The sequence below is a fragment of the Nerophis lumbriciformis genome, linkage group LG03 (genome assembly GCF_033978685.3).
Source record: "Nerophis lumbriciformis linkage group LG03, RoL_Nlum_v2.1, whole genome shotgun sequence".
In the NCBI taxonomy this organism is placed as follows: Eukaryota; Metazoa; Chordata; class Actinopteri; order Syngnathiformes; family Syngnathidae; genus Nerophis; species Nerophis lumbriciformis.
The window spans coordinates 22,062,501-22,087,500 of record NC_084550.2 but is presented as its reverse complement, the minus strand read 5'-3'; the positions used below and the strand labels follow the sequence as shown (position 1 = coordinate 22,087,500).

The following is a 25,000-nucleotide window of genomic DNA, read 5'->3' as shown; positions in this document are numbered from 1 at the left end:
CGGCAGTGCGCCTTATGGTCCAGAAAATACGGTAACTTACATTGGAGCGTCCCTTGAGTCAATATCTTCGACAATTGCAACGTTGCCGAGAGGTAGTTTGGCTGAGTCTGCTCTCAGTGCTGCTGGATTGATCTCTGAGTGCCTAAGTGCAAAGAGCAACCAGGCACCAAAAATAGGGCCTGACAGGATGTAAGTATATAGGTCATGTAGTAACGTTCATAATAACATGTAATATATACATGATGTAAGTATATATGTAATGTAGTAACATTCATAATACCATGTAATATATACATGATGTAAGTATATATGTCATGTAGTAACATTCATAATAACATGTAATACATACATGATGTAAGTATACATGTCATGTAGTAACATTCATAATAACATGTAATATATACATGATGTAAGTATATATGTAATGTAGTAACATTCATAATACCATGTAATATATACATGATGTAAGTATATATGTCATGTAGTAACATTCATAATAACATGTAGTATATACATGATGTAAGTATATATGTCATGTAGCAACATTCATAATAACATGTAATATATACATGATGTAAGTATATATGTAGTATCTAGTAACATTCATAATAACATGTAATATATACATGATGTAAGTATATATGTAGTATCTAGTAACATTCATAATAACATGTAAAATATACATGATGTAAGTATATATGTAGTATCTAGTAACATTCATAATAACATTACATGTATACATGATGTAAGTATATATGTAATGTAGTAACATTCATAATACCATGTAATATATACATGATGTAAGTATATATGTCATGTAGTAACATTCATAATAACATGTAATATATATATGATGTAAGTATATATGTAGTATCTAGTAACATTCATAATAACATGTAACATATACATGATGTAAGTATATATGTAGTATCTAGTAACATTAATAATAGCATGTAATATATACATGATGTAAGTATATATATCATGTAGTAACATTCATAATAACGTGTAATATATACATGATGTAAGTATATATGTAGTATCTAGAAACATTCTTAATAACATGTAATATATACATGATGTAAGTATATATGTAGTATCTAGTAACATTCATAATAACATGTAATATATACATGATGTAAGTATATATGTCATGTAGCAACATTTATAATAACATGACATATATACATGATGTAAGTATATATGTAGTATCTAGTAACATTCATAATAACAAGTAATATATACATGATGTAAGTATATATGTAGTATCTAGTAACATTCATAATAACATTTAATGTATACATGATTTAAGTATATATGTAGTATCTAGTAACATTCATAATAACATGGAATATATACATGATGTAAGTATATTTGTCATGTAGCAACATTCATAATAACATGTATTATATACATGATGTAAGTATATATGTAGTATCTTGTAACATTCGTAATAACATGTAACATATACATGATGTAAGTATATATGTAGTATCTAGTAACATTCATAATAACATGTAATATATACATGATGTAAGTATATATGTAGTGTCTAGTAACATTCATAATAACATGTAATATATACATGATGTAAGTATATATGTCATGTAGCAACATTCATAATAACATGCAATATATACATGATGTAAGTATATATGTAGTATCTAGTAACATTCTTAATAACATGTAATATATACATGATGTAAGTATATATGTCATATTGTTTCTCTCAGTGCTGCTGGAGTGATCTCCAAGTGCCTAAGTGTAAAGAGCAACCAGGCACCAAAAATAGGGCCCGGTTGCTAATCGTAAATACCCATCCCTGATCGTAACTTTAGGCGAAAAGTGACATTTTTAAAGCACCATTTTCAAAATAAGAGTCTCCGCTTTAAACGTGCATAAACATGGAGAATTTCCTAACAGGCAGAGCGACAAGCCAAAATGTATCAAATGAATGGAAACTTTTTATGTAAGCTTTGGCTCAGAATGTTGTTGTTACTATTCATAGTTACGCACTTTTATAACCGTAAAAAAAAGTGTGGCTTCCGATGATGAGCCATGACTAAGCGACACCGAACATAACATAAAACTACATGCAGATATGCATAACCACTCTAGTATGGCTCATCCTAAGTTGGAAAAATGGTGTAATTCCGCTCTCCCCAATAGGACAATGTGAAAACCCACGGAATGTGTCTAAATATAAACATATGTTGGATGCAGGTTCCACAAATAAAAGCATCAGCCTGTACAGTCGTGGTCAAAAGTTGACATACACTTGTAAAGAACATAATGTCATGGCTGTCTTGAGTTTCCAATCATTTCTACAACTCTTGTTTTTTTGTGATAGAGTGATTGGAACACATACTTTTGGTCACAAAAAAACATTCATGAAGTTTGCTTCTTTTATGAATTTATTATGGTTCTACTGAAAATGGGTCAAAAGTATACATACAGCAATGTTAATATTTGCTTACATGTCCCTTGGCAAGTTTCACTGCAATAAGGCGCTTTTGGTAGCCATCCACAAGCTTCTGCTTGAATTTTTGACCACCAAAATTGGTGTAGTTCAGCAAAATGTGTTGCTTTTCTGACATGGACTTGTTTCTTCAGCATTGTCCACACGTTTAAGTCAGGACTTTGGGAAGGCCATTCTAAAACCTTCATTCTAGCCTGATTTAGCCATTTCTTTACCACTTTTGACGTGTGTTTGGGGTCATTGTCCTGTTGGAACACCCAACTGCGCCCAAGACCCAACCTCCGGGCTGATGATTTTTGAATTGTCCTGAAGAATTTGGAGGTAATCCTCCTTTTTTCATTGTCCCATTTACTCTCTGTAAAGCACCAGTTCCATTGGCAGCAAAACAGGCCCAGAGCATAATACTACCACCACCATGCTTGACGGTGTGAATAGTGTTCCTGGGATTAAAGGCCTCACCTTTTCTCCTCCAAACATATTGCTGGGTATTGTGGCCAAACAGCTCCATTTTTGTTTCATCTGACCACAGAACTTTCCTCCAGAAGGTCTTATCTTTGTCCATGTGATGTCAGATGAAACAAAAATTGAGCGGTTTGGCCACAATACCCAGCAATATCCATCCATTCATCCATTTTCTACCACTTGTCCCTTTTGGGGTGCTGGAGCCTATCTCAGCTGCATGCTTGGAAGAAAAAAGGTGAGGCCTTTAATCCCAGGAACACCATCAATCAATCAATCAATCAGTGTGCTGTTTTGTGCACAAGAACAAAAAACAATATCCATAAACACAAGCTGGGGTTTGGTGTGGAAGAATGTAAATATATATATATATATATATATATATATATATATATATATATATATATATATATATATATATAGTCGAGGTTTCTGTGGTTTATTCATATACGTTAGGTCAGGAAGAAACACAGAGGCTATTTCATCCCTACAAGCCTGTTTTCGCGGGCTTCCCTGCTCTTCAGGGGATTCAATCCCCTGAAGAGCACAACAAAGATAAGACCTTCTGGAGGAGGGTTCTGTGGTCAGATGAAACAAAAATTGAGCTGTTTGGCCACAATACCCAGCAATATGTTTGGAGGAGAAAAGGTGAGGCCTTTAATCCCAGGAACACCATCCCTACCGTCAAGCATGGTGGTGGTAGTATTATGCTCTGGGCTTGTTTTGCTGTTCCTGGGAACAAGTCCACGTCAGAAAACCAACAAATTTAGCTGAACTGCACCAATTTAGTCAAGAGGAGTGGTCACAAATTCAACCAGAAGCTTGTGGATGGCTACCAAAAGTGCCCAGGGCATAATACTACCACCACCATGGTGTTCCTGGGATTAAAGGCCTCACCTTTTCTCCTCCAAACATATTGCTGGGTATTGTGGCCAAACAGCTCAATTTTTGTTTCATCTGACCACAGAACTTTCCTCCAGAAGGTCTTATCTTTGTCCATGTGATGTCAGATGAAACAAAAATGTAGTCGTTTTGGCCACAATACCCAGCAATATGTTTGGAGGAGAAAAAGTGAGGCCTTTAATCCCAGGAACACAATTCCTACCGCCAAGCATGGTGGTGGTAGTATTACGCTCTGGGCCTGTTTTGCTGCCAATGGAACTGGTGCTTTACAGAGAGTAAATGGGACAATGAAAAAAGGAGGATTACCTCCAAATTCTTCAGGACAAGCTAAAATCATCAGCCCGGAGGTTGGGTCTTGGGCGCAGTTGGGTGTTCCAATAGGACAATGACCCCAACACACACCTCAAAAGTGGTAAAGGAATGGCTAAATCAGGCTAGAAGGAAGGTTTTAGAATGACCTGACTTAAACGTGTGGACAATGCTGAAGAAACAAGTCCATGTCAGAAAACCAACACATTTAGCTGACTTGCACCAATTTTGTCAAAAGGAGTGGTCAAAAATTCAAGCAGAAGCTTGTGGATGGCTACCAAAAGCGCCTTATTGCAGTGAAACTTGCCAAGGGACATTCATTTTCTACTGCTTATTCCCTTTGGGGTCGCGGGGGGCGCTGGAGCCTATCTCAGCTACAATCGTGCGGAAGGCGGGGTGCACCCTGGACAAGTCGCCACCTCATCACAGGGCAGATAGACAGACAACATTCACACTCTATGCTCAATTTTAGTGTTACCAATCAACCTAAGGCTGGAACCCATTATTCATAATCACACATTGTTTCCTATGGAGAAATTTGATTCGCCATACCAACTTTAACATTTTTGACAGCCGTTCAAGAACCAATTAAGTTTGTAAATCGAGTTTCCAATGTATGACTGCTTTAAGTCTATACTGTAATTGTACAGTATGTCTCTCATTGTTTAACAAAGGGACATGTAAGCAGATATTAACATTGGTGTATGTATACTTTTGACCAAGTCACATTTTCAGTAGACTCATAATAAATTCATAAAAGAACCAAACTTCATGGATTTTTTTTGTGACCAACAAGTATGTGCTCCAATCACTCTATCACAAAAAAATAAGAGTTGTAGAAAGTATTGGAAACTCAAGACAGCCATGACATGATGTTCACATTTTGACCACGACTGTACGTTCAGCATATCTGTAGACATCGTGTCTGCGCTTGAACGCCAACTCATTGTCTCGCCTTCTGTCTGTTCTGTCCGTGGTGTTCCTGCGAGCGAGCGCCTTTTGACTAAAGCAGAGTGGGGGAAAAAATGCTTCTTTAATGTGGGCTAAAACGAAACAGATGTCCTCGACTTGGCCAAGTGAGGGAATAAAAAAAGCTATGGTGATCGGAGGATTCACATGTTGCAAACGTGTGGGAGTATTCCCGTCGACTGGTGCTGGTTTTCTCAAGAAGCGGCCTTTGAAAGTGGGAAATAATCATTATTAAACACAGACTTTTTTGTGTGTGTGTGTTTCCCTATCTCTATTACAACTCCTTATCTCTCTTTCAGGGACCTTCTGGCCCTCCCGGACCACCAGGAACTGATGTAAGTATAAATCAAACAAAAGGAGTCTATTTATACTGCAAAAAGTCAGTGTTCAAAAACAAGAAAAAAAAAATACAAAAATTAGGGGAATTTTACTTGAACTAAGCAAAATTAGCTGCCAATAGAACAAGAAAATTTGACTTGTCAAGACTTTCCAAAACAAGTCAAATTAAAGCTGCAAGCAGCGATGGACGGGGCCGACTTTGAGGGCTCATAAAATCCAAACCGGAGCAGTAATTAAAACTCTTTCATCAACGTTTAATCAGAAGGGTTCAATCTCTCTCCTGTGCTAATTTGAAGCCGGCACGACAAACGCGCTCAGAGGAGAAAATGTTTGAAAAAAGGTGACTGTTTTTACACAACTTTTGTTTTGAAGGCGGAATTGCAAACTTCCTGTTGATTTTTGCTGGGGGTTGTCAGTGTATGAAATGTAGGTCTAATGAGACCTGCATAGAGGTTTTTGTTTCATGTCTCTGTGACATTCCTACTGGGAGATACAGGCAGTTTTTTCTGTGTTTTCTTCCTAGGGGGTGCTAGAGCGCAATTTTGAGTTTTGGGGTTTGGTTTTTTGATTAGATCGCAATTTTTGCCAGTCCTGATGTGTGTGTCCAATTTGGTGAGTTTTGAAGCATGTTAAGAGGGTCAAATTACAGCTCAAAGTGGCGGCGGTATAATAATAAAACGCTAGAAATTCAATAGGGTCCTCTGTCCCAAACGGACATCGGTCCCTAAAAATACAAAAATGAGGGTAATTTTACTTGAACTAAGCAAAATTATCTGCCAATAGAACAAGAAAATTTGGCTTGTCAAGACTTTCCAAAACAAGTCAAATTAAAGCTGCAAGCAGCGATGGACGGGGCCAACTTTGATGGCTCATAAAATCCCAACCGGAGCAGTAATAAAACTCTTTCATCAACTTTTAATCGGAAGGGTTTAATCTCTCTCCTGTGCTAATTTGAAGCTGACACGACAAACGCGCTCAGAGGAGATAATGTTTGAAAAAAGGTGACTGTTTTTACACAACTTTTGTTTTGAAGGGGGAATTGCAAACTTCCTGTTGATTTTTGCTGGGGGTTGTCAGTGTATGAAATATAGGTCTAAGTGAGACCTACATAGAGGTTTTTGTTTCATGTCTCTACGACATTTCTACTGGGAGTTACAGGCAGTTTTGTCTGTGTTTTCTTCCTAGGGGGCGCTAGAGCGCAGTTTTGAGTTTTAGGGTTTGGTTTTTTGATTAGATCGCAATTTTCGCCAGTTCTGATGTGTGTGTCCAATTTGATGAGTTTTGAAGCATGTTAAGAGGGTCAAATTACAGCTCAAAGAGGCGGCGGTATAATAATAAAACGCTAGAAATTCAATAGGGTCCTCTGTCCCAAAGGGACTTGGTCCCTAATAATAATAAAATGCTAGAAATTCAATAGGGTCTTCTGTCCCAAAGGAACTCGGTCCCTGATTAAAGCTGCAAGCAGCGATGGACGGGACCGACTTTGAGAGCTCATAAAATTCAAACCGGAGCAGTAATTAAAGCTCTTTCATCAACTTTTAATCAGAAGGGTTCAATCTATCTCCTGTGCTAATTTGAAGCCGACACGACAAACGCGCTCAGAGGAGATAATGTTTGAAAAAAGGTGACTGTTTTTACACAACTTTTGTTTTGAAGGGGGAATTGCAAACTTCCTGTTGATTTTTGCTGGGGGTTGTCAGTGTATGAAATATAGGTCTAAGTGAGACCTACATAGAGGTTTTTGTTTCATGTCTCTACGACATTTCTACTGGGAGTTACAGGCAGTTTTGTCTGTGTTTTCTTCCTAGGGGGCGCTAGAGCGCAGTTTTGAGTTTTGGGGTTTGTTTTTTGATTAGATCGCCATTTTTGCCAGTCCTGATGTGTGTGTCCAATTTGGTGAGTTTTGAAGCATGTTAAGGGGGTCAAATTACAGCTCAAAGAGGCGGCGGTATAATAATAAAACGCTAGAAATTCAATAGGGTCCTCTGTCCCAAACGGACATCGGTCCCTAAAAATACAAAAATTAGGGTAATTTTACTTGAAGTAAGCAAAATTATCTGCCAATAGAACAAGTTAAATTGGCTTGTCGAGACTTTCTAAAACAAGTCAAATTAAAGCTGCAAGCAGCGATGGACGGGGCCGACTTTGATGGCTCATAAAATCCCAACCGGAGCAGTAATTAAAACTCTTTCATCAACTTTTAATCAGAAGGGTTCAATCTCTCTCCTGTGCTAATTTGAAGCCGGCGCGACAAACGCGCTCAGAGGAGGGTCAAATTACAGCTCAAAGAGGCGGCGGTATAATAATAAAACGCTAGAAATTTAATAGGGTCCTCTGTCCCAAACGGACATCGGTCCCTAATTAGCTAACCTCAATGAACCCAAAAATAGCTTAAAATAAGTATATTCTCACTAATAACAAGTGCACTTTTCTTGGTAGAAAAAAAGAGACCTTTTTGCTCAATATGTTGAAAAATATTCTTAAATGAAGTAAATGCTAGTGCCATTATCTTGACATCATGATATGCGTCTCATAATTAAAACAGATGACATTCAAATGGACTTTGCTGTTTTATTTTCAATGAAACAATAGAAAACACATACTCATATAGTAGTACAGTTGGCACAGTACAGTAAACTGACAGTTAATATTTAAACATTTAACTTTTCTAACAATTTTGAACAGAAATAGTTCATGCACATTCAGATAAATTCCTCAAAATGACAATTAAAAACATTTTGGCCGGGGGCCGGGCTGTATATATGCGCACTGATTGACTGAAAGAGCACGCACTTGGTGCGATGATGTCATGTTATCGATGGAAAAATGCATTTTTAGACCATATGATTTGCCTGAGCGGCTAGGAGACCCCAAGAGTAACAAGCGTTTGCCTTGTTGCCTTTCCATTAACAACAATAAATTAGTTTTTAGTATAAGTTTGCTGGTTTCAAGAAATGTAATCATTATGTCAAGATAATGGCACTAGCATTTACTTCATTTAAAAAGATTTTTCAACATATTCAGCAAAAAGATTAAAGGGGAACATTATCACAATTTCAGAAGGGTTAAAACCATTAAAAATCAGTTCCCAGTGGCTTATTTTATTTTTCTAAGTTTTTTTCAAAATTTTACCCATCACGCAATATCCCTAAAAAAAAGCTTCAAAGTGCCTGATTTTAACCATCGTTATATACACCCGTCCATTTTTCTGTGACGTCACATAGTGATGCCAATACAAACAAACATGGCGCATAGAACAGCAAGCTATAGCGACATTAGCTCGGATTCAGACTCGGATTTCAGCGGCTTAAGCGATTCAACAAATCAGGCATGTATTGAAACGGATGGTTGTAGTGTGGAGGCAGGGAGCGAAAACGAAATTGAAGAAGAAACTGAAGCTATTGAGCCATATCGGTTTGAACCGTATGCAAGCGAAACCGACGAAAACGACACGACAGCCAGCGACACGGGAGAAAGCGAGGACCAATTCGGCGATCGCCTTCTAACCAACGATTGGTATGTGTTTGTTTGGCATTAAAGGAAACTAACAATTATGAACTAGGTTTACAGCATATGAAATACATTTGGCAACAACATGCACTTTGAGAGTGCAGACAGCCCAGTTTTCATCAATTAATATATTCTGTAGACATACTCTCATACGCTATCTTTTCCTGAAAGCTGATCTGTCCAGTCCAGTTGGAAATGCATCTGCTTTGAGTGTCGCAGGATATCCACACATTCTTGCCATCTCTGTCGTTGCATAGCTTTCGTCGGTAAAGTGTGCGGAACAAACGTCCAATTTCTTGCCACTTTCGCATCCTTGGGCCACTGGTGCAACTTGAATCCGTCCCTGTTCGTGTTGTTACACCCTCCGACAACACACCGACGAGGCATGATGCCTCCAAGGTACGGAAAACAGTCGAAAAAAACGGAAAATAACAGAGCTGATTTGACTCGGTGTTTGAGAAAATGGCGTATTGCTTCCCGATGTGACGTCATCGCTCCGAGAGCGAATAATAGAAAGGCGTTTAATTCGCCAAAATTCACCCATTTAGAGTTCGGAAATCGGTTAAAAAAATATATGGTCTTTTTTCTGCAACATCAAGGTATATATTGACGCTTACATAGGTCTGGTGATAATATTCCCCTTTAAACAAAAATTTCAACCAAGAAAAGTGCACTTGTTATTAGTGAGAATATACTTATTTTAAGCTATTTTTGGGTTCATTGAGGTTAGCTAATTTTGCTTGTTTTGGAAAGTCTTGACAAGCCAAATTTTCTTGTTCTATTGGCAGATACTTTTGCTTAGTTCTAGTAAAATACCCCTAATTTTATTTTATTTTTTTCTTGTTTTTGCGGACGCTGTATCGATCCGTTGTGGTGAAGAAGGAGCTGAGCCGGAAGGCAAAGCTCTCAATTTACCGGTCGATCTACGTTCCCATCCTCACCTATGGTCATGAGCTTTGGGTTATGACCGAAAGGACAAGATCACGGGTACAAGCGGCCGAAATGAGTTTCCTCCGCCGGGTGGCGGGGCTCTCCCTTAGAGATAGGGTGAGAAGCTCTGTCATCCGGGAGGAGCTCAAAGTAAAGCCGCTGCTCCTCCACATTGAGAGGAGCCAGATGAGGTGGTTCGGGCATCTGGTCAGGATGCCACCCGAGCGCCTCCCTAAGGAGGTGTTTAGGGCATGTCCGACCGGTAGGAGGCCACGAGGAAGACCCAGGACACGTTGGGAAGACTATGTCTCCCGGCTGGCCTGGGAACGCCTCGGGATCCCCCGGGAGGAGCTGGACGAAGTGGCTGGGGAGAGGGAAGTCTGGGCTTCCCTGCTTAGGCTGCTGCCCCCGCGACCCGACCTCGGATAAGCGGAAGAAGATGGATGGATGGATGGATGGATTTCTTTTTTCATGCTTGAAATAAGAAAAGATTACTTTAAAACAGTAGTTTTATACTTGATGACACAGCTTTGCAACAGTTGATATTCTAGTTTCAAGCATGTTTTACTCAATATAGGTCATCAAATCTCAGCAACAAACTGTACTAACTTACTAAGATAATTTAGGACCAAAACACTTAAAACAAGTAAAACTAACATAAAATCTGCTTAGTGAGAAGAATTATCTTATCAGACAGAAAATAAGCAAATATCACCCTTATTTGGGATATTTAATCTTACTTAGATTTCACTTTTTGCAGTGTAGTCTGATCCCTCACTCATATATTATCCACCAGACCGAAGGCTTAGACTTAATTCCCTAAAGAGGCTGTGCAAAATGGGAGTTTTAATGTGATACTCCAAAAAGGCACACGTCCAATTTCCTGAACACCAAATCCCACAGCCTTCCACCCAACAGTCCTCTCAGTGAAATATCAACATCGTGTTTTTCTTTTCCCGCCCTTTTCGGCATTAGAAAATGTTATGTAAGATTTAAGAGTGTGTTGCCGTACACTAACTCCGCCTCTCTCCTTAGGAATGTGAAATTCTGGACATCATCATGAAGCTTTGCTGTGAGTTTTGTTGGAGAAGTTCTACACAACACATACTGTGGTGGTCAAAAGTTTACATACACTTGTAAAGGACATAATGTCATGGCTGTCTTGAGTTTCTAATCATTTCTATAACTTGTTTTTTTGTGATTGGAGCACATACTTGTTGGTCACAAAAAAACATTCATGAAGTTTGCTTCTTTTATGAATTTATTATGGCTCTATAATAAATAGTATAATATATAAAATAAGGTGCTTTTGGTAGCCATCCACAAGCTTCTGGTCGAGTTTTTGACCACTCCTCTTGACAAAATTGGTGCAGTTCAGCTAAATGTGTTGGTTTTCCTGACATGGACTTGTTTCTTCAGCATTGTCCAGGCCATTCTAAAACTTTCATTCTAGCCTGATTTAGCCGTTCCTTTACCACTTTTGACGTGTGTTTGTGTCATGATCCGTGTCCCGGATCATGTTTTGTTATGTCCTGTTAGTTTTGGACTCCCTTAGTTCCTGTTTTGTGCACCCTTGAGTTTGTTTTAGTTACCATAGTTACCGTACTTTTCGGACTATAAGTCGCAGTTTTTTTCATAGTTTGGCCGGGGGTGCGACTTATACTCAGGAGCGACATACTTGCCAACCCTCCCGGATTTTCCAGGAGACTCCCGAAATTCAGCGCCTCTCCCGAAAACCTCCCGGGACAAATTTTCTCCCGAAAAACTCCCGAAATTCAGGCGGACCTGAGTGACGTGTTGACAACACACAACAACAGTGTCTACCGTAAAGCAGTTCGTCTGCCGTAAACAGCAATGTTGTGACACTTTTAAACAGGACAATACTGCCATCTACTGTACATGCATATGTGACCCACCCATAATGTGTCACATTTTTGTGTTGATTTATTTATTTTAGTTTGTGGTTTGAATTCGTTTTTGGAGCTGTCATTACACATTTATCAGTATTCACATTGGTCAGTAGGGGGCAGTAGGGCGTTTCTTCCCAATTGAATGCTATCACCTGCAGACCGGAAGTGTCTTGTCATTCTGATGAGCGCGACCAGTCTGTGAACAATTGAAACGTCCTGTGTGCTTTTTCCTCCTGTATAACAGGTTAGTTTTGGTGAATCAACTCACTGAATAATATCCATGTGATCTTTACAGGTAAAAGCCAGTAAATTAGAATATTTTGAAAAACTTGATTTATTTCAGTAATTGCATTCAAAAGGTGTAACTTGTACATTATATTTATTCATTGCACACAGACTGATGCATTCAAATGTTTATTTCATTTAATTTTGATGATTTGAAGTGGCAACAAATGAAAATCCATAATTCCGTGTGTCACAAAATTAGAATATTGTGTAAGGGTTAAATTTTGAAGACACCTGGTGCCACAAACTAATCAGCTGATTAACTCAAAACACCTGCAAAGGGCTTTAAATGGTCTCTCAGTCCAGTTCTGAAGCCTACACAAACATGGGGAAGACTTCAGATTTGACAGCTGTCCAAAAGGCAACCATCGACACATTGCACAAGGAGGGAAAGACACAAAAGGTTATTGCTGAAGAGGCTGGCTGTTCTCAGAGCTCTGTGTCCAAACACATTAATGGAGAGGCAAAGGGAAGGAAAAACTGTGGTCAGAAAAAGTGTACAAGCGATAGGGATCACCGCGCCCTGGTCAAGATTGTGAAAAAAAAAACATTCAAAAATGTGGGGGAGATTCAGAAGGAGTGGACAGCTGCTGGAGTCAGTGCTTCAAGATCCACCACCAAGAGACGCTTGAAAGACATGGGTTTCAACTGCCGCATACCTCGTGTCAAGCCACTGTTGACCAAGAAACAGCGCGCAAAGCGTCTCACCTGGGCTAAGGAAAAAAAGAGCTGGACTGCTGCTGAGTGGTCCAAAGTCATGTTTTCTGACGAAAGCAAATTTTGCATTTCCTTTGGAAATCGAGGTCCCAGAGTCTGGAGGAAGACAGGAGAGGCACAGGATCCACGTTGCCTGAAGTCTAGTGTAAAGTTTCCACCATCAGTGATGGTTTGGGGTGCCATGTCATCTGCTGGTGTCGGTCCACTCTGTTTCCTGAGATCCAGGGTCAACGCAGCCGTCTACCAGCAAGTTTTAGAGCACTTCATGCTTCCTGCTGCTGACCTGCTCTATGGAGATGGAGATTTCAAGTTCCAACAGGACTTGGCGCCTGCACACAGCGCAAAATCTACACGTGCCTGGTTTACGGACCATGGTATTTCTGTTCTAAATTGGCCCGCCAACTCCCCTGACCTTAGCCCCATAGAAAATCTGTGGGGTATTGTGAAAAGGAAGATGCAGAATGCCAGACCCAAAAATGCAGAAGAGTTTAAGGCCACTATCAGAGCAACCTGGGCTCTCATAACACCTGAGCAGTGCCAGAAACTCATCGACTCCATGCCACGCCGCATTAACGCAGTAATTGAGGCAAAAGGAGCTCCAACCAAGCATTGAGTATTGTACATGCTCATATTTTTCATTTTCATACTTTTCAGTTGGCCAACATTTCTAAAAATCCCTTTTTTGTATTAGCCTTAAGTAATATTCTAATTTTGTGACACACGGAATTTTGGATTTTCATTTGTTGCCACTTCAAATCATCAAAATTAAATGAAATAAACATTTGAATGCATCAGTCTGTGTGCAATGAATAAATATAATGTACAAGTTACACCTTTTGAATGCAATTACTGAAATAAATCAAGTTTTTCTAAATATTCTAATTTACTGGCTTTTACCTGTATAAGTTTAAGTACACATTCTGATGGTGGAGCTTAACTCTAAAGTGTTTGTGAGTTGTAGTTTGTAAATGAACACTGAAATTCAAGTATTTATTTTATTTATATATATATATATATATATATATATATATATATATATATATATATATATATATATATATATATATAGCTAGAATTCACTGAAAGTCAAGTATTTCTTATATATATATATATATATATATCTTAACCACGGCCCCCGCCCCACCCCCGACCACGCCCCCACCCCCACCCCCCACCTCCCGAAATCGGAGGTCTCAAGGTTGGCAAGTATGGACTTATGTGTGGAATTATTAACACATTAGCGTAAAATATCAAATAATATTATTTATCTCATTCACGTAAGAGACTAGACGTATAAGATTTCATGGGATTTAGCGATTTGTAGTGACAGATTGTTTGGTAAACGTATAGCATGTTCTATATGTTATAGTTATTTGAATGACTCTTACCATAATATGTTACGTTAACATACCAGTTGGTTATTTATGCCTCATATAAAGTACACTTATTCAGCCTGTTATTCACTATTCTTTATTTATTTTAAATTGCCTTTCAAATGTCTATTCTTGGTGTTGGCTTTTAGCAAATAAATGTCCCCAAGAAATGCGACTTATATATGTTTTTTTCCTTCTTTATTATGCATTTTCGGCCGGTGCGACTTATACTCCGAAAAATACGGTACTTATTATTTTCACCTGCCTCTGATTGGTGTTCGGGACGCTCACCTGTTTCCCGAGCACTAATCAGAGGCATTATTTAAGCCTGCCTCTGGTTTCGTTGTTTGCTACACGCAACCCTGTTTTTCTTGTCTCCTAGTCCATGCGTCCTTTGCCAAGTGGTGGCCTTAGCTTCCTGTGCGTCCGGCACGTCGTTCCGTCTGCTTGTTTTCTGTTTTTGGTACGTGTTTAATTTTGAAGATTAAATCGTGTTCCTACCCGCACGCCTTGTCCGGAGTAGTCCGTCTGCATCCCGATGGAACAAACCCCGCAGTAAGCTGCAACCATCCCCTCCCTTCCCCGTCGTGACATTTTGGGGGTCATTGTCCTGTTGGAACACCCAACTGCGCCCAAGACCCAACGTCCGGATAACGGATAAACCACAGAAACCTCGACTATGTGTATATATATATATATATATATATATATATATATATATATATATATATATATATATATATATATATATATATATATTAGGGATGTCCGATAATGGCTTTTTGCCGATATCCGATATTCCGATATTGACCAAACCCTTAATTACCGATACCGATATCAACCGATACTGATATATACAGTCGTGGAATTAACACATTATTATGCCTAATTTGGACAACCAGATATGGTGAGGATAAGGTTGGTTTTTTTTTTAATTAATTAAATAAGATAAATAAATTAAAAACATTTTCTTGAATAAAAATGAAAGTAAAACAATATAAAAACAGTTACATAGAAACTAGTAATTAATGAAAATGAGTAAAATTAACTGTTAAAGGTTAGTACTATTAGTGGACCAGCAGCACGTACAATCATGTGTGCTTACGGACTGTATCAATATATATTGATATATAATGTAGGAACCAGAATATTAATAACAGAAAGAAACAACCCTTTTGTGTGAATGAGTGTAAATGGGGGAGGGAGGTTTTTTGGGTTGGTGCACTAATTGTAAGTGTATCTTGTGTTTTTTATGTTGATTTAATAAAGAAAATAAAAAAATAAACGATACCGATAATAAAAAAAACGATACCGATAATTTCCGATATTACATTTTAAAGCATTTATTGGACATCTCTAATATATATATATATATATATATATATATATATATACATATATATATATATATATATATATATATGTATATATATATATATATATATATATTCTTCCACACCAAACCCCAGCTTTTTAGGTTGTCCTGAAGAATTTGGAGGTAATCCTCTTTTTTTTTCATTGTCCCATTTACTCTCTGTAAAGCACCAGTTTAATTGCAACAAAACAGGCCCAGCGCATAATACTACCACCACCATGCTTGACTGTAGACATGGTGTTCCTGGGAACAAGTCCAGGTCAAAAAACCAACAAATTTAGCTGAACTGCACCAATTGTGTCAAGAGGAGTGGTCAAACTTCATGAATGTTTTTTGTGACCAACAAGTATGTGCTCCAATCACTCCATCACAAAAAAATAAGAGTTGTAGAAATTATTGGAAAATCAAGACAGCCATGGCATTATGTTCTTTACAACTGTTTTTGCCCTTTTCACCCCCTGCTAATCAGCAAAATGTGCAATCGAACCCTAAGGAATGTCAAGGTTATTTATTACCCCCTGCACTCTTGATTAATTTTCTTCTGATTTGTGTGTTTTTCCATGCGTTTTGGACCACCTCACAGCATGCTGTGGTAAGTCTCTGCCAACAAATGAAAACAGTCACAATGGAACCTCCAAAGCCCCAAACGTCCAACAGTTTGTAGTTAAAATAACATTTTTGGAAAATAATATACCATTAAAAAAAACACAAAAAAAACGATGCGGCTAATTTATAACTAAAACTGTTTATACTTACTAAACTGTTCCATGCGTGATGCCTATTGGAGTGTTTTCATGCATATTTCTACCTTCTATCATAATGTGATGACGCTAGCGCCGTTAGCAATAGCTAATATGCTAACACCTTTACGAATGTCTGTGTTAATATTTTTAAATTACCATGGCATTCTTTTTGGATTGTTCCAGTTTCATAAATTCCTCAGAAAATTCACCGAAAACGTCGCCGTGGAGTTATTGAATCCGTTTAGCTAATTGGAGAGCTAGCTTCCGCAGCTAGTGGGTCCATGACGATGACCTCTGTTTTGTTTGATCAGTTGTTTTACTGCCCTGTTACAGACACCGTTTGGAAACAATTAAGGTACGTAAATAAACATTTACAGAATCTTTCTGTGTAAATAACTCATTTCACAACGTATATATCTGCGGCTTATTGTCAGAGTGTGGATAATATATGGATATTTTTTAGTAGGTGTGCGTTATATTTCTGTGCGCTATATAGTCCCTAAATTTCCAAATTTCCAGGAAGTTCCCTTTGAAATGAATGGGACATTTTTCCAAGTTGCACAATTCCCACATTTTTCATTCGATTCAAACCGTTTCCAACTCCAAAATATTCGACCTGGTGAGGAACTGTGTGCTCTCCTTCAACAATGATTTTTTTAAATTCCCGGATTTACCAAAATTCCCAGTTTTCAGGGACATTTTCCCCATTCAAAATGTCAATTTTTTTAACTTCCACCATTCACACATTTTTCAACCTATTCAAACCATTCCACCTTCAACATATTCCACTCATCCTGGAAATATCATTTTTCTAAGTTAAAAAAAATATTCCAGGAATTCCCCGAATTCCCTTTTTTTTCAAACCCTTTTTTGACCCTTTTTTTCTGGCGACTACTTCCACATTTTTCAACCCACTTCAACCGTTCCACCGTCCAAACATTCCTCTTAATCGAGGATTTTTACAGTTGAAAAAACAATGTTGTTTTTTGAACTGTAAAAATCCTCGGTTTTCCCGAAATTCCAGGAATTTATCAATTAAAAACTGTTACTAAGTCAACATTTCTTGACCGTTTTAAACAATTCCAACACCAACCAATTCAGCTCATTCAGGACATTGAAGCTCCTAATCATTTTCAAAAAAATCCCGCTTTTCCCAAAATTCCCAATTTTCCAAGAAGTTCACATTGAAATGAATGGGAAATTTTTCCAAGTTGCACAATTCCCTCATTTTTCATCCGAATCAAACCGTTCCAACTCCAAAATATTCGACCTGTTGAGGAATTATGTGCTCTCCTTCAACAATTATAAAAAAAAAAATCCCAGTTTTCAGGGACATTTTCCCCATTCAAAATGTCCATTTTTTAAACTTCCACAATTCACACAGTTTTCAACCTATTCAAACCATTCCACCTTCAACCTATTCCACTCTTCCTGGAAATTCAAACTATCATTTTTCTAAGTTACATTTTTTTTCCCAGTAATTCATCAAATCCCCTTTTTTTCAAACCCTTTTTTTAACCCTTTTTTTTTTGGCGACTACTCCTTCCACATTTTTCAACCCACTTCCACCGTTCCACCGTCAAAACATTACTCTTAATCAGGAAAAAAAACAAAGTTGTTTTTTAAACTGGAAAAATTCCCGGTTTTCCTGAAATTCCAGGAATTTATCAATTAAAAACTGTTACTAATTCAACATTTCTTGACCGTTTTAAACAATTCCAACACCAACCAATTCAGCTCATTCAGGACATTCAAGCTCCTAATCATTTTCAAAAAAATCCCGCTTTTCCCAAAATTCCCAAATTTCCAAGAAGTTCACATTGAAATGAATGGGAAATTTTTCCAAGTTGCACAATTCCCACATTTTTCATCCGATTCAAACCGTTCCAACTCCAAAATATTTGACCTGGTGAGGAATTGTGTGCTCTCCTTCAACAATTATTTTTTTAAATTCCCGGATTTCCAAAAATTCCCAGTTTTCAGGGATATTTTCCCCATTCAAAATGTCCATTTTTTAAACTTCCACAATTCACACAGTTTTCAACCTATTCAAACCACTCCACCTTCAACATATTCCACTCTTCCTGGAAATTCAAACTATCATTTTCCTAAGTTACATTTTTTTTCCAGGAATTCAACGAATCCCCTTTTTTTCAAACAAAGTTGTTTTTTGAACTGGAAAAATTCCCGGTTTTCCCGAAATTCCAGGAATTTATCAATTAAAAACTGTTTCTAATTCAACATTTCTTGACCGTTTTTAACAATTCCAACACCAACCAATTCAGCTCATTCAGGACATTCAAGCTCCTAATCATTTTCAAAAAAATCCCGCTTTTCCCAAAATTCCCAAATTTCCAAGAAGTTCACATTGAAATGAATGGGAAATGTTTCCAAGTTGCACAATTCCCACATTTTTCATCCGAATCAAACCATTCCAACTCCAACATATTCGACCTGGTGAGGAATTGTGTGCTCTCCTTCAACAATTATTTTTTCAAATTCCCGGATTTCCAAAAATTCCCAGTTTTCAGGGATATTTTCCCCATTCAAAATGTCAATTTTTTAAACTTCCACAATTCACACAGTTTTCAACCTATTCAAACCACTCCACCTTCAACATATTCCACTCTTCCTGGAAATTCAAACTATCATTTTCCTAAGTTACATTTTTTTTCCAGGAATTCAACGAATCCCCTTTTTTTCAAACCCTTTTTTGACCCTTTTTTTGGCGACTACTCCTTCCACATTTTTCAACCCACTTCAACCGTTCCACCGTCCAAACATTCCTCTTAATCAGGAAAAAAAAACAAAGTTGTTTTTTGAACTGGAAAAATTCCTGGTTTTCCCGAAATTCCAGGAATTTATCAATTAAAAACTGTTTCTAATTCAACATTTCTTGACCGTTTTTAACAATTCCAACACCAACCAATTCAGCTCATTCAGGACATTCAAGCTCCTAATCATTTTCAAAAAAATCCCGCTTTTCCCAAAATTCCCAAATTTCCAAGAAGTTCACATTGAAATGAATGGGAAATGTTTCCAAGTTGCACAATTCCCACATTTTTCATCTGATTCAAACCGTTCCAACTCCAAAATATTCGACCTGGTGAGGAATTGTGTGCTCTCCTTCAACAATTATTTTTTTAAATTCCCGGATTTCCAAAAATTCCCAGTTTTCAGGGACATTTTCCCCATTCAAAATGTCAATTTTTTTAAACTTCCACAATTCACACAGTTTTCAACCTATTCAACATATTCCACTCTTCCTGGAAATTCAAACTATCATTTTTCTAAGTTAAATTTTTTTTCCCAGTAATTCAACAAATCCCCTTTTTTTCAAACCCTTTTTTTAACCCTTTTTTTTTGGCGACTACTCCTTCCACATTTTTCAACCCACTTCCACCGTTCCACCGTCAAATTATTACTCTTAATCAGGGAAAAAAAACAAAGTTGTATTTTAAACTGGAAAAATTCCCGGTTTTGCCGAAATTCCAGGAATTTATCAATTAAAAACTGTTATTAATTCAACATTTCTTGACCGTTTTAAACAATTCCAACACCAACCAATTCAGCTCATTCAGGACATTCAAGCTCCTAATCATTTTCAAAAAAATCCCGCTTTTCACAAAATTCCCAAATTTCCAAGAAGTTCACATTGAAATGAATGGGAAATGTTTCCAAGTTGCACAATTCCCACATATTTCATCTGATTCAAACCGTTCCAACTCCAAAATATTCGACCTGGTGAGGAATTGTGTGCTCTCCTTCAACAATTATTTTTTTAAATTCCCGGATTTCCAAAAATTCCCAGTTTTCAGGGACATTTTCCCCATTCAAAATGTCAATTTTTTTAAACTTCCACAATTCACACAGTTTTCAACCTATTCAACATATTCCACTCTTCCTGGAAATTCAAACTATCATTTTTCTAAGTTAAATTTTTTTTCCCAGTAATTCAACAAATCCCCTTTTTTTCAAACCCTTTTTTTAACCCTTTTTTTTTGGCGACTACTCCTTCCACATTTTTCAACCCACTTCCACCGTTCCACCGTCAAATTATTACTCTTAATCAGGGAAAAAAAACAAAGTTGTATTTTAAACTGGAAAAATTCCCGGTTTTACCGAAATTCCAGGAATTTATCAATTAAAAACTGTTATTAATTCAACATTTCTTGACCGTTTTAAACAATTCCAACACCAACCAATTCAGCTCATTCAGAACATTCAAGCTCCTAATCATTTTCAAAAAAATCCCGCTTTTCACAAAATTCCCAAATTTCCAATAAGTTCCCATTGAAATGAATGGGACATGTTTCCAAGTTGCACAATTCCCACATTTTTCATCCGAATCAAACCATTCCAACTCCAACATATTCGACCTGGTGAGGAATTGTGTGCTCTCCTTCAACAATTATTTTTTTAAATTCCCGGATTTCCAAAAATTCCCAGTTTTCAGGGATATTTTCCCCATTCAAAATGTCCATTTTTTAAACTTCCACAATTCACACAGTTTTCAACCTATTCAAACCACTCCACCTTCAACATATTCCACTCTTCCTGGAAATTCAAACTATCATTTTCCTAAGTTAAATTTTTTTTCCAGGAATTCAACGAATCCCTTTTTTTTCAAAGCCTTTTTTGACCCTTTTTTTGGCGACTACTCCTTCCACATTTTTCAACTCACTTCAACCGTTCCACCGTCCAAACATTCCTCTTAATCAGGACAAAAAAACAAAGTTGTTTTTTATACTGGAAAAATTCCTGTTTTACCCGAAATTCCAGGAATTTATCAATTAAAAACTGTTACTAATTCAACATTTCTTGACCGTTTTTAACAATTCCAACACCAACCAATTCAGCTCATTCAGGACATTCAAGCTCCTAATCATTTTCAAAAAAATCCATCTTTTCCCAAAATTCCCAAATTTCCAGGAAGTTCCCATTGAAATGAATGGGACATTTTTCCAAAGTTGCACAATTCCCACATTTTTCAACCGAATCAAACCATTCCAACATCAACACATTCCACTCATCCTGGACATTCAAACTAACACTTCCCCAAGTTCCAAACCAAATTCTCGTTTTTCTTGGAAATTCAAACTCTTCAACATTCAAACCATTTCTACATTCATCATACATTCTATTAAGCATTTCATTGCCTCATCTAGTTATTGAATATGATTCAAAAAAGAGTAAGATTACTCATTTAATGTTAATATTTGAGTGGGCCCCAGGCCCCTTTCTAGTGGAAAAAGTTGGGCCCCGGTGTCAAAAAGGTTAAGAACTCCTGGTTCAACATTTATAAGTCAGAAAGGACGAAATGAAAATGTTTAAAAGAGAATGGACCACAAGTCACTCATTTTTAATGTTATTTTCTTGAAATCAAAGACCGTTTGAAATAAAAGTCCAAAGGGGCGTGTTTGTTTTGAAATGAAAACAACTTGGAAGTCAACCAGAGCCGCTGAGGAGTTTCCACTGTCGCTCCTATAATTTCTCATCCCGCGTCATGGCGTGACATATTTTGTGGTGATGTTGTGTCATCAGAATGCAAATGTGCAACCCTGGATCTGGCCTTCATCGTGGACAGCTCGGAGAGTATCGGCTCCACAAACTTTGCACTGGCCAAGGACTTCATCATCACCGTTGTAGACCGATTGATTAAAGACCAGCAGGTCAAGGTAATTGTCACCCCTAAAAATACCTAAAAACGGACCGATGCTCAGTTTCCACTGGTTTGTTTATTCCAATGTTGTGGGAAAAAAAAGTCGCTTCCTCAGAGATAGGAGGGAATAGCGTCATGACAACAAACTAACGGGGGGGAAAAAAACAAAAAAATTGCATCTGGGGTTTTTGAGCTGGCTCTTATTCATCTTTCCAGACTCCCCTCTTCCTGTTTACATGCAATTAGCCAGGAAGGGTGGGGTTGCTGACGGAAGAAAACACCATGATGGACAAAACAGATAAAAAAAAGTGGCAATTTTTGTTTTTTTCCCCCCTCCAAGTTTGCAGGTAATGAGTCCAGAGTGAGCGTGGTGCAGTACAGCGGCGCACGAGCCCAGGAGGTCGTCCAACTGGGAAGCAACATTGGGACGCTCACCGAGTTTAAACAGTGAGTTGTTCATGCACACACACATTCTTGTATTTGTTGTCTTCTTGAGACCTCCGACAAAAGAGACATTCTCTATTAGATGTAATGGTTTTCTGTATTGGGACCATGATTTATGTCCTAAGTTGTTCACCGGTCCTCATATAAACGGTACTTTTCCTTTGTGATGTCTCAAGAATGGTAGAAATACAAGAACACACACACACACATTATTGTATTTGTATACATATTTATTTTTTGCAAATACATTTTGGCCAAAGGGGGCGCATTTCAATTTCTTGCACACACTTGTTATTTCATATGTTGACCAGAGGGGGAGCACTTTTAAAAGCGACACACAGTCAATTTGAAACATTTGATAGATTTCACCACCAGGGAGCAAATGAGACATTCTCTATTAGATGCAATGGTTGTCCATATTGGGACCATGATTTCGGTCCTAACTTGTTCACCAGTCCTCATATGGACGGTACTTTTCCTTGTTGATGTCTCAAGAAGGGTATAAATACAAGAACACACACACACACTCTTCTATTTGTCACCTTCTTGGGACCTCCGAAAAATGCCTACGGCTTTAGGACCACCCTTGCTAGAAATACAAAGTTTTGTATTTCCAACATTAATAATATATACACACTATGCAAATATAAAAAAGGTAAGCTTTTAGTTCATTATAACCGACAACAACAAAAAATCCTGACTTTGGAGCAATGTTCACGGACTCTAGTATTTGGCTCTCTATTAGATGCAGATGATAGGGGACCATGATTTCGGTCCTAACTTGTTCACTGGTCCTCATATGGACAGTACTTTTACTTGATGATGTCTCAAGACGGGTAGAAATACAAGAACACACACATACACAGTCTTGTATTTGTTATATTCTTGAGACCTCTGAAAAATGCCTACCTATGCCCCTTTCTAGATGTATAAAGATTTGTATTTACAACATCAATAATATATACATACTATGCAAATATGAAAAAGGTTTGGTTTTTAATCATTATTTACTTTGTGTTATTACAGTATGTCTCTATATACAGTACATATTTATTTTTTGAAAATACATTTTGGCCAAAGGGGCCGCATTTCAATTTCTTACAGACACTTGTTATTTCATATGTTGACCAGAGGGGGAGCACTTTTAAAAGCGACACACAGTCAATTTGAAAAATGTGATAGATTTCACCACCAGGGAGCAAATGAGACATTCTCTATTAGATGCAATGGTTTTCCGTATTGGGACCATGATTTCGGTCCTAACTTGTTCACCGGTCCTCATATGGACACACACACATTCTTGTATTTGTTATCTTCTTGAGACCTCCGAAAAATGCCCACCTCCGCCCCTTTCTAGATGTATAAAGATTTGTATGTACAACATCAATAATATATACATACTGAGGAAATATGAAAAAGGTTTGGTTTTTAATCATTTACTTCGTTATTACAGTATGTCTCTATATACATGTTTATTTTTTGCAAATACATTGTGGCCAAAGGGAGCGCATTTCAATTTCTTACACACACTTGTTATTTCATATGTTGGCCAGAGGGGGAGCACTTTTAAGCAGTCATTTTGTTAAAAGATAGATAGATAGATTGATTGGGCATCCCTAGAAGCGTAGAGCTTATGGATAGGGACCCAGAGTTAAAATATACATCAACATATAATATATCTTCTTCAACAATTATAAAAAGAATTCCCGGATTTCCAAAAATTCCCAGTTTTCAGGGACATTTTCCCCATTCAAAATGTCAATTTTTTTAACTTCCACCATTCACACATTTTTCAACCTATTCAAACCATTCCACCTTCAACATATTCCACTCATCCTGGAAATTCAAACTATCATTTTTCTAAGTTAAAAAAAATATTCCAGGAATTCCCCGAATTCCCTTTTTTTTTCAAACCCTTTTTTGACCCTTTTTTTCTGGCGACTACTTCCACATTTTTCAACCCACTTCAACCGTTCCACCGTCCAAACATTCCTCTTAATCAGGAAAAAAAACAAAGTTGTTTTTTGAACTGGAAAAATTCTCGGTTTTCCCGAAATTCCAGGAATTTATCAATTAAAAACTGTTACTAATTCAACATTTCTTGACCGTTTTAAACAATTCCAACACCAACCAATTCAGCTCATTCAGGACATTCATGCTCCTAATCATTTTTTGTTTTTAAATCCCGCTTTTCCCAAAATTCCCAAATTTCCAGGAAGTTCCCATTGAAATGAATGAGACAGTTTTCCAAGTTGCACAATTCCCACATTTTTCATCCGATTCAAACCGTTCCAACTCCAAAATATTCGACCTGGTGAGGAAGTGTGTGCTCTCCTTCATCAATTATTAGAAAAAATTCCCAGTTTTCAGGGACATTTTCCCCATTCAAAATGTCCATTTTTTTAAACTTCCACAATTCCCACAGTTTTCAACCTATTCAAACCATTCCACTTTCAACATATTCCACTCTTCCTGGAAATTCAAACTATCATTTTTCTAAGTAAAATTTTTTTTTCCAGGAATTCAACGAATCCCCTTTTTTTCAAACCCTTTTTTGACCCTTTTTTTTGGCGACTACTCCTTCCACATTTTT

At 37.4% G+C, this 25,000-nt stretch overlaps 1 protein-coding gene across 1 annotated transcript in view; it reads left to right on the top strand.

The window, feature by feature from the left end:
• Positions 1-25,000, top strand: part of col6a1 (collagen, type VI, alpha 1) — a 99,917-nt gene that overhangs the window by 71,430 nt on the left and 3,487 nt on the right. Inside the window, exons 27-31 of the mRNA XM_061935332.1 lie at positions 5,419-5,454; positions 10,934-10,970; positions 16,142-16,150; positions 21,846-21,979; positions 22,304-22,410. Of these exons, the coding sequence (XP_061791316.1) occupies positions 5,419-5,454; positions 10,934-10,970; positions 16,142-16,150; positions 21,846-21,979; positions 22,304-22,410 (323 nt within the window). The remainder of the gene's footprint in view (positions 1-5,418; positions 5,455-10,933; positions 10,971-16,141; positions 16,151-21,845; positions 21,980-22,303; positions 22,411-25,000) is intronic.